General features: G+C 36.7%; 1 protein-coding gene and 1 non-coding gene across 2 annotated transcripts; one reads left to right on the forward strand and one right to left on the reverse strand.

Annotated features, from left to right (window-relative positions):
* Positions 1 to 239: 239 nt before the first annotated feature.
* Positions 240 to 893, reverse strand: LOC133289024 (uncharacterized). The gene has a single exon (XM_061486877.1). The coding sequence runs from the start codon at positions 891 to 893 to the stop codon at positions 240 to 242; it is 654 nt and encodes a 217-aa protein (XP_061342861.1).
* Positions 894 to 2,017: 1,124 nt separating this feature from the next.
* On the forward strand, positions 2,018 to 2,124 carry LOC133289027 (small nucleolar RNA R71). The gene has a single exon (XR_009748441.1). It is a non-coding gene; the product is annotated as a small nucleolar RNA R71 (small nucleolar RNA).
* Positions 2,125 to 11,280: the final 9,156 nt, after the last annotated feature.

The following is an 11,280-nucleotide window of genomic DNA, read 5'->3' on the forward strand; positions in this document are numbered from 1 at the left end:
GAAGGATTTATACCTTTCAAGTCGAAGAAGGACCATCCTATGACAACTTTGTTTTTCTTCAGCACCTTGAGAAGTTTTTCTTCTTCTTTGGTTGACAGCTCCTTATAGATGATGATTGGATAAGTGTTGTTGTCACCAAGGAAAGCATACTTCAGATTTGGAGGTAACTCCTTAAGCTCCACCTTCGGTGCTCCAAGAGGGATGTCATCTTTCTTTCTTTCAAGTTCTTCCACCATTGGTTATTTTTCAAGTTCAGCTTCTTCGTTGATTTGCTTTAACTCGAGTGGGGAACTCTCCTCTTTTATCGTGTCATCAACTGCTTCTTGTATTATGTCAATCATAAAAAAGTCTCCTCCGTCTGATGGATGTTTCATTGATTCGAAGACATTGATGGTGACTGTTTCTTCGTTCATCCTCAGCATCAATTTCCATTGCTCCACATCGATCATTGCTCTTGCAGTGGCTAAGAATGGCCTTCCAAGCAATAGGGGAATTTCGGCATCTTCTTCCATATTCGGAACCACAAAATCTACAGGGAAGATAAATTTGTCAATTTTAACTAAAACATCCTCAATTACCCCATCTGGTCGTCTGATTGATCTGTCAGCTAACTGGAGAGAAACCGTAGTCGGCTTGAGCTCTTTGATTTCAAGAGCTTTGCACATGGATAGCGGCATCAGGTTTATACTTGCTCCCAGATCGCATAGTGCTTTTCCTACTTCAATATTTCCTATGGCTATAGGGATACTGAAGCTGCCTGGATCTTTCAGCTTGGGAGGGAGTTTCTTCTGGATGATTGCATTGCATTCCTCAGTTAGGGCCACTGTTTTGTACTCCTTCAGCTTGCGTTTTTTTGACAGAAGGTCTTTCATGAATTTCGCATAGTTCGACATGCTTTCCAGTGCTTCTGCGAATGGAATGTTCACTTGCAGCTTCTTGAAGATATCCAGAAATTTGGTGTATTGTTTTTTCTGGATTTCTTGCTTCAACCGTTGTGGGTATGAAAATCGTGCATAGGGAGATGGATCTGCCAGTTTTGGTTGCTAGTCCAGAGCTTTCTTTTTCTCCTATTTGAACAGCTTCTTTTTTGGACTGCTCTTTTCAGCTTCTTCTGCATCTTCTTCTTTCTCCTTTTCAGCTACAGGTTCTGCTTCTTTCTTCTTCTCCACTGGTGGCTTTTCCACAGGTTGGATCACGATTCCACTTCTAGTAACAATTGAATTACATTGAGCATTTGGGTTTGTATCTGTGTTACTTGGGAAGGTGCCATGGGTTCTTTCAGCAAATTGTCTTGACAGCTGACCACTTTGAGTCTCTAAGTTCCGGATCGAAGCTTCTTGATTCCGAAATGATGCTCGTGTTTCATCTCTGAAGGCATCTGCATTTTGAATGTTGTCTGATGTGGTCTTGGACAGCTGTGCAAAAGCCTTTTCCCATTCTGAAGTGGTACCTTGAGGTAGAGGTTGTTGTTCCAATGGCATACGAGGATTCAGCTGATGGTTTGATTTGTAACTATACCCAGGGTGTTGGTTAGGATTTTTCCACCCTTGATTACCATATTGGTTTCTTCCTGGATTGTTCTGGTTCTTTTGATCGTACCAGATTTCATTAGCCAATGCTGATGGCTTTTCAGTTGTTCTCATGTAGTCACAATCTTCCGTCGCATGAGCCTCTGCACAAATACCACATTTAATTTGAGAAATTATTAACAGAAGAAACTTGAGAAAGATTATATTGTTTAGTAAGAGTATCTAATTGTTCGTGTTGTTTCTTGTGCATTTGCAGCATTTGTTCATTTTGGGCTAAGATTGCATCATAGCCGTCGAGCTTCATAATTCCTGATCTCCTTTGTGCAACTGGGGCATTGTCAAATTCTTGAGAAGCTAAGGATTCCAACAATTCTAGTGCTTCCTCTGGAGTTTTTGTTTTCAAGGAGGCCCCTGCAGCAGCATTTACCAGTGTTCTTGTGTTGGGTGTCATTCCTTGGAAAAAGATTCTTGCTTTCTCCCATGCTTCAATTCCAAGTTGAGGATACTTCCAGAGTAATCCTTTAAATCGGCCCCAAGCTTCGTACAGAGATTCGCTTTCTTTTCGTTCAAAAGCGGTGATTTCTAATTTGAGCCTTTCCATCTTTGAAGATGAGAAAAATCTGGCGAAGAATTTTCTTGCTAAGTCATCCCAACTGGTTATGCTTCCTTCAGGTTGAGACTGCAGCCAAGCTCTTGCATCATCCTTCAGTGAGCATGGAAATAGTCTGAGCAAGATGACTATAGGGGTTCTCTGTGCTTCCTCCAGCGAACTGATCTTTTTGAATCAGTTGTAGCAACGCCGGCTTCAACTCGAAGTTGTTAGCTTCTATGGTCGGTCTAACAATGCTCGTCGTCTGTGGAACTCGGGCTGGAGTCATATAATCCCCCAAGGTCCTTAGAGCGAGTTGATTGTTTTCTGCCATTGGTTCCTCCTTTGATTCCGTTGCACTTGAGGTTTCTTTTGCTTCTTTCGTTTTCTTTGCTTTTGCGTCCTTCCTAAGTTTCCTTTCTGTCTTTTCTATCTTAAGATCAAACTGCAAGATTCGCGGGTTAAGAGTACATCGCATAAACTAAGATTGAAAAGATGTGCAGAAAAAATAGAAAGTGCAAAAAAATGAAAAAATAAAAATAAAAATAAAAATAAACAAAGAATGCAGAAAATTAAAATATGCAGAAAATTGATGCAGAATTTTTTATGAAGAAAATATTTAAAGTGCAGAAAAAAAATCCAATCTAAAAGGTAATTAGTTACTTCCAATGTTGAAGAATTCGATCCCTAGGAACGGCGCCAAAAACTTGTTGCGACTTCGGCAAGTGCACCGGTCATAAAGTAATAAAAGTGTACTGAGTACGAGATCGTTCCCACGAGGATATGAACTTCAAGCACTAGTTCGCTAATCGCGTTTTAGTTGGACAATAAAAAGTTGGATTGGAGAGAATTGTAGTTAAAGAACTTAAAAATTAAATACAAGTAATAGCATTCAATTAAGAAAATTCAGAATTAAAAAGACAATTGTAAAAAATGTTGATTGATTAAAGATGCAAAACAAGCGTAGTTAGGGTTTTGACTTTTCCCAATATCCTCGGTATCTTTTGAATTAAACAGTCAAGAACCTTTTCTTAATATATTGCCAATCAATTCTATCTAATTTAATTAGGGCTCAATTCCTTGTTACCCTAAATCTATGTGATCTTGAAAGAACTCTAGTTCCCAAATTATTCCCCAATAAAACATGCATTAAGATCAAGAATTTCAAGATTGCACAATTACTCTATGTCTATTCCTAGATCACAAGGATTATGATAAATTTACCAAGTCAGGGTTCATGCACCAACATCCCTATTGTCATACAATTCCCCAAAATCATTCTATAAGGAGCAAACTCATAGAAAGCATTAAAGACAAATAAATTTATTCAATTATAAAAAGAAAATAATTTAGAGACAATTTAATTCATAAACATAAAAATTCAATTGGGTTCCATCTACCCCTAACTACATAAAAGACTAGCCTAGCATACTGAATTCAAAAACAATAGTAAATAAAAGAGAACCCCAAGCCTCCATTGGTGTGATGTTGACTTGGTTCCTCAGTGTTCCAGCGCTCCGCAACAGGATTCCTCTTCAGATCTCTATGTAATTCTCTGGACTAGTGAATTGGTTAATTGGTGTGACCCTCAGCTCCCTATTTATAATCTTCAAAGCCACATCCTTCATTGCATCTCCCACCGTATTCGTATCAGATTTGTAATTGATTTTATAAATATTTCCTTTTGCGTTTAAGATCTTGTAGATTGATGACATATTTAAGACTTTGAATCTTTTTATAATCCTGCTTCAATCTTCCATGAATCTCTTTAAATCAGGGTCGATATGTTTCTGCTTTAATTTCGAATATCAAAATCCGGTATCCATTGGAAAATCTCAGCAAATCTTAGTAAATCTTTGTTGTCTGGAACGTGCTTGGGCGCTCAAGCGCGCTGTTGGCCGCTTGAGCGTGCTTCATTGCCTGCAATTTGTTGTTCTGCCTTCCTGAGGGCGCTCGAGCGTGATACTGGGCGCTCAAGCGTGCTCCTCGAGGATAAATTATTGTCTTCTTGGGCGCTTGAGCGTGCATCTGTGCCCTTGAGCGCCCTGGATTGCTCAATTTGGCTGCTTTCCCTGCTATTAAGCGCTCGAGCATCCTCTTGTGCGCTTGAGCGTGCTCTTCTGGCCCTTGAATTGTAATATTTTGGCTTCCTTTGGTTCCATATTGAGCCGCTACTTCTTCGTCATGATTTCTTTAGCAATTTTAGCACCAAATCTTTGTGGTTTTACCTTCAAAATGCAAATAACATCAAAACGTCAGCTCAATTTCCTATCTTATGACTTATATGTTGTAAAACCTTGAATTCCATGCATTCTACTACATAACTCTTGTATAATTTAGCCTAAAAACATGGTAAACCAAAGTTTTATCAAGGAAGAAATTATATGAATTTTGATATCCATTTGTTGGTATTTTAAACAGGTGGATTTCTGCCTATTAATTATGACTGCTGATGCAGCAATAGACAGTAGAATCACCCTAATTAGGTGAGTCTGAGTTATAGAGTTATTCTAATAATATCAATATCATAGATGAGTTTAGAATTCAATCCTGTAAAGATTGACACCCATATTGGAGGTATTCTGAGAAAGTGAGTTTTGACCTAATAGTTGGTACTGTTGTGGCAGTAACAGGTATCTGACTAACCCTAATTAAGGAATCTGAGATAAAAGATTATTCTAAGGATATAATTATCATAAATGGAATGAGGATGAAATTTTAAGAAGTTTGATATCCATACTAAGGATATTTTACACAGATGGATTTTCATATGTTATTTTTGACTGCTGACGCAATAATAGTCAGTAGAATAGCTCTAAGTTAGCAAATTATAGTTAGAGAGCTAATCTAATGATATAAACATCATGAATGAGATTAACATATGATTTGATGAAGTTTGATACCCATATCAGGGTATTTTGGAAAAGTCACTTCTGTCGGGTATTTTGTACTGCTGTAGAAGCAACCGGTAGAATCTCGGAACGGGAAAAAGATGAGAAGATTATGAAATTCGGGTACAGTTGAGAACACCGGTAAAGACTACAGTGCAATTAAACAACTGTTAATAGATCCGTGGTCTACTAATCAAATTTTTAGTTATGAACATGATAATTAGACAATATTAATGTTAAGTACTTAAAGTTAGAGTCTTGGGGATTTCCGGGTAAAAATTTGATAATGATTCAGATAAAAATTATACAAGGTCTCACTAAAGGACAAATGCCACTAAAGTGACGTGGTACCCCTAATTAGGGCACCCTTCCCCTTCCCCCTCATTCTGAATCAGCCCTCTTCTCACTTCTCTCTCTAAAATTGAAACTTCAAACTTTGCTCTCACTTCTCTCTAAGATTTCTTCTCCAAAACCTCACCAAATCACCAAATCTCCTTCACAAACTTGTTCCTCTCACTCTCCTCTTCACAACCATACCATTTTCATGGTGTGGATCAAATTTTCGAGTTCCTCACACCACCATACAGCCATGGTTTTTGGGAGTTCAAGGACCAGAGTTGTGTTCTTGAGTTCTCTTGAAGAACAACAGATCCTTGCTTAGTTCTCTTGAGTTCTAGTGTAAGTGTTCTTAAACTTTCTTCAAAAATATCATCTCTTTCTTTTGTGTTCGTGAGCTTTAACTCTTGAGAATGTTCTTGAAGGTGTGTTCTTGTTTAAAGAAGCATTCTTGGTGGTAAAAGGTGGAGCTTGGCGCTAAAGGTGTGAACTTGAAGATGTAAGCTTCACCTTGAGAAAAGATGACCCAAAAAGGCTTCTGATGGGACAGAAATCCGTGCCCATTTTGATGGCAAAATACCATCCGTTCCCTCACCTGATGAGCAACTTTAGCACTAAAAACACATGTTTTATATCTTTGTCACAAAAACACAGTGGGGAACGGAAGGTGACGTAATCTTTGGAAAATATATAAAAAGGGGAGCGGATTTGGGGCATTAAGTACACCTGCTTCACTCACTCAATCTTTCTGACCACTTTTCATGAAACAGTGAACAAAAGTTTCTAATTAAAGCACAAGTGGGCAACACTCAACCAAGGAGGAAGGTGCACAACAGGGAATAAACAGTTACTATTGGCTGAAAAGGAAAGCAAGGCATGAGAGGTTCAGAAGGAAAGACAAATCTCAGCAAAAACTGTCCCATCCAACCACGTGCGCCCCACAAAGCACTGTTCACACTGCCCCTTTCATGCAGTCAAGAAACCAACTTCAAAGGATTTACAAGTTTTCCATTCACTCTTTTACCTATAAATAGAACGTTCCAGCACGAAGACATCCATCGAATTCCTAAGGGATTGAATTCCTTAAGAAGAGATCACTTAGTTTATTTTCGTAGTTTTTATTTGTACAGTTTTAACTTTAGTTAAGTGACAACACTTCTTCTTCTTTCTGTGTCACCCACTTGAGACTCCTCACGAGCAAGAACCATCTTCTCCACTTTTCATTTTGTTATAAGCAATTTGTTTTCATTTAAATACAAGTGTTATTTCTATCCTTTCCACTCGTTATCTCTGAATTGAATCTAGGGTCTATGGGACTTCAGTTTGGAATAATTATGTTTAAACTAGTAGCCATGGGCTAAACTATCTGTGGAATGGAAAAACTGCAAAGTTCTTAAAAGGTTATTTTCGAAGCTCTTGTATTACAACTTTTGTGTTTCTCTGGTTAAGTGTGCTATCTTCATTGTGTATCTTTGGAAATCGGACACATACTGAGAAAGGATATTCCATAAGGAAGGGATTTCAGACAGCTTAACCAGACGGGGAAGGCAGTACTGTGGAAACAGTATTGCTGGTTACCTTAGGAATAAGGGGCCACTTCGTTCACTTTAAGGTTCTGCACTAAGTACTTGTTGGAGTCAAGGGAGCCATAGGAATATAGAAACTTGTGAGCCATCTAGTCCATAAGCTGAGGAATCAGACGTTGGCAGAAAAGAAACTGGAACAAATACCTATGTGTTGGGTCCTGAGTAGAGAAAATAATCATTTATGAATGGAGCAGTGGATCCATTCCTTCTGTTATTGTTGTTTTTCAAACCATCCACCTTGTTGTCTCTTGATTATTGTTATTACTTTTTGTAGTTTTCTTTATTTAATCTTGTATCTATAAACCTCTCATGAATATCGTTGTTCCTTCCCTAAACAAGAAGGCTGACATACATAACGAAGCGATGAACTGTTTGCTGTCTGATTGAACCTACTGTCCTTGAGGAACGTTGTCAAGACAGTAGGGAACGTTTGACCAAACAGGTCAATTACTAACTTTTCTTTTCATTTTCATTCTTTATAAAACGATATAAGACACTAATTAGAGTTCTATCCTCGTGGGAACGATAATCTGGGCATAATACTCCCATTTATTATTTGATGCTTGCATTTGCGCACTTGGGTTAAACTAAGAAAACACTTGTGTTCTTTCTTAGTAAACTGAGGAACGTTTTCACCATACTATATTTTCATCCAACAGCCTCTGAGCATCCAACAGCTTCCTTTCTTCCTCTTTATGCCACGGTTTTGTGTATGGGTGGGGGAATATTGTTGAAAAAATTGTAAAGTAATGGTTTTGATGATTATTCTTGAGGGTGTGTGAGTTTTGAACTATGAAATGGTTGGTTTGATGAGTAAAGGTGCAACCTTTCGATCCTTGAGTGGATTTCATGGAAAAGAATGAACTTAAATCCTAAAGAAGACACCTATGATTCAGGCATGTCATGGGATCTAGGGTTTGATGACTAAAATTTTTATGAAGTGATTGTGTGGAAAAATCCTAAGAGGAACTAAGAAAGATTAATTACGTGGGTTATCTTTAAGTGAAACCTATTAATCTTGATTAAGGATAGCTAAAAACCCTAATAAATATATTGAATTAAATCTGACCCCTTTGATATAATATGGATTAGTTGTGTTAAAAATAAGGAAATCATGGATCAATGGATTAATTAAGTGTAAGTACTAATTAACTAATGAAATGACTAAGAAATAAGTTTAAAAATACTAATTTAAACACCTAAGCAATTCAACCATATATGGTTAATTTAGAGTCACTATGTTGAAAATAATATTAAGACCTAATTAGGACCTTAATCTAGTGGTTAAGTGAGGTGGACTATGCATAATACACTAATTAAATATTAAACCCTAAAAATGAACTTAATTAGGGTTTATGAGCACTAATCATGCATTTAATGAACTTGAGGTATCATTTCATAATGTGACTAAGTGGGATTTCATAATGTGACCTAATAATAGAAAAAAATCCAAGAATTAAAGTGACTTAGAGTTGCTAACCATAGGTAATTAAGATTTGATAATTAAACCCACTTAGGGTTAAATGACCAATTTTTAGGCTAACTTGGGGAAGACATATCTCCCTCCACAGAGGTCTTATAGGGATGTTTTTTATATCATTTTTAAGATTGAGATGTTAGCTATGTGGTGTCAAAATTTGGTACCATTTGAAGATGTATAACATTCTATAGGTTCGATTGAGTGGAGACTGCCCTGGGAGACCATGAGCAGGGGTTGTACATGGCTTCAACTTCCACGAATTTTTTCTCCCTCAGTTATTACTCAAATTAGGCTCATAATATGTCTAATTAAATCTGAAGGTGTCTAGTTGTCTGCATAAAAATTTGAGAGCAATTGGTTTAGTATATTTTCCAGAATCGCAGAAATGGTAAGGGATGTTTAGGGCTCTATTCGGAGTTGGCAGGAAGCTTTGCTTGTCCAACTTCAAATGGTGATATCCGAAGATAGAAAACTACAAATGAGGCATGTGATACCTTTTTGGAAAGGTAATTGAGTCTAGATTAATATACTAAAAGATGAGAATTTGATAACAAGTTGGTTGCGCATAATGATTAGAAAACAGAAGCATGTACAATTATAGGAAAACCGTAAAAGTGATATTTAGGCTAAGTGGGCTTATGGAACCCCTTAGTAACTTATAATAAGTATATATATGGCTTGGATGATTTGAAAATAATCTAAGTTACCTAAATGAGCCTAGCATGTGATTCTAAGTTATGCAAGTGATAGAAGATTGAGGTTGCTTGTAATAATGCACTAAAATACGTAATTATGTAATAATTTGGTCTAGACTTGTAATGGACATATTATTGGCATGTAAGAATTAAATGTGGAATCATTAAGTGATTGAGTATTAATGATGTAAATGATTCCTGCTCTAGGTTTTCCTAGAGGATTTTGCACTTGAGGGTTTATTAGAGCATACGTGTTTTACTGTCAGAGTTGGGCTTGTGATAAGCTCAGTGAGGTAAACTCGTAGTTATAGTTGAATCCTCTATCTTGTGGCCCCACCATGATGGTGGGCATTATGGTTGTATTGTATAAAAACATGTGGTATGACGTATATGTGCATTCATTCACATTCATATAGATGTTATATGATTCTTGATGTTATGATGATGCACTGATGATATATGTTATGAGAATCCTGGCCAGTGATTATGGTATGTAGGTTGCCTATGACTTGACTCTGGGAGCTATTTCATAAGAGGTTGTGTTGACTGTCTATGGCTTGACCCTGGAGTCACACATGTGTAACCGTCTATGGCTTTGACCTGGGGTTACACAAGGATGATATGATGATGCTATTTTTATGTTGTATGCCTGTATTATATGCTTTATATCTGACTTGTCATGCAGGAAGTGGGCTCAGGGGATTAGAGGATCCTCTATGAACCTTGAGCTTACTGAGATGTGTTATCTCACCCTGTTTGGGGATATCATTTCAGGTACCCATAGTAGTGATGATACTTCTAGGGGCAAGGCCCCCGCCTTGGAGTAGTGGATGACGCTGCTGATTGATCTTTATTATGTTTAGATTCTATGATGGCATGTATATTTATTAACATGCTTAATTATCTTATGATGAGATTATATGATGTATTTATTTAGGCTCATGACCGTATGATTGGAGCCATGAATTATTTACTGATGCTTAGACGTTTGGAAATTTATGTAGACTTGATGTATGTATTTAGTTAATTGGGCATTGAGCCATATCGTTTGTATTGACCCATTGAGGGTATTGCAGTCCATGTAGGATTTGCAAGCTGTCTGTTTAATTATTGCATCTATCAGGTTGTGTATGTGCGGGACCCATGTTCCCAGTTATCCAAAATACAACCGTTATGCTATCCGTGAGACTCCGTCAGGAATGACACTTGATGTTATATCCTGATGGTCAATGGCTACTAGTGATGGCCAATGGTTTTATTTAGTATACTTAGATGTTAATTTTACGCGAATACAATATATCAGATGAACGCTATGAAAGTATTTTAGAAAATATTTTGAAAAAAATTTACTCGTATTTTTATAAGATGCCTTATTATTCTTTTAAAATAAAGTCTTTCGCAGTGTATGCTAAATATCATGTATGTTAACAACCGGAGTACACCTATCATATGACAATTGTAATTTATTACATTTGGCACTGAATTCACTCCATCACCCAGAGGATCATGCTTCTTTATCCATTAATATTGTACATATAATATCCTTTTTCCTTTTCGATAGTTAATTACACAGCCAACAACCAAGGCCGTTATATCTTATTCTACTTCAACTTATAAATAAATTTCAGCATTTAAAATTGAAGGACTTCATGTTACCTTATTTGAGTAAATGACTTCATTTACTCGAGTAATTTCTTGGGAGAAAATTTCTAGAGCTTCCTAACTCCTCAAAATATACAACCCAAAGGGCAGAAGCGCTATCATTATATATTCTCTTTATTTCAGCAATATCCACCCCAGAATCATGCATGCATAATTAAGTAAACAAGTTTATCTATATTATTTTAAACATACATTCAAAATAATAAATTGCTATGACTTGTATTTTTCAATACAAATTTTAGTTTCCACAGCCACCCCCAACCAGACATAAACAGAGGACACAGAAATAAAGGAACTTTTTAACTTACTGAGGTATTTTCCTCTTGCTTTTTTGATTTTTTTTACCAATTTTTTCACTCAAACTAAAGCCTTCTCATAAATTTCTAGAATGGAAAATTTCTAGCTCATATGTTTAACCTTGCTTAACTTCAAATTCTTCTAAAATTTTCTATTAAACTGCTTCCAATTTTATCTCTTTTTTGTTTAGCTACAAAGTGTATCATTTTTATTGG

This window comes from Gastrolobium bilobum, unplaced genomic scaffold (assembly GCF_033153095.1).
Source record: "Gastrolobium bilobum isolate Gb01-03AN ecotype WA unplaced genomic scaffold, APGP_CSIRO_Gbil_v1 utg6024, whole genome shotgun sequence".
Taxonomy (NCBI): Eukaryota; Viridiplantae; Streptophyta; class Magnoliopsida; order Fabales; family Fabaceae; genus Gastrolobium; species Gastrolobium bilobum.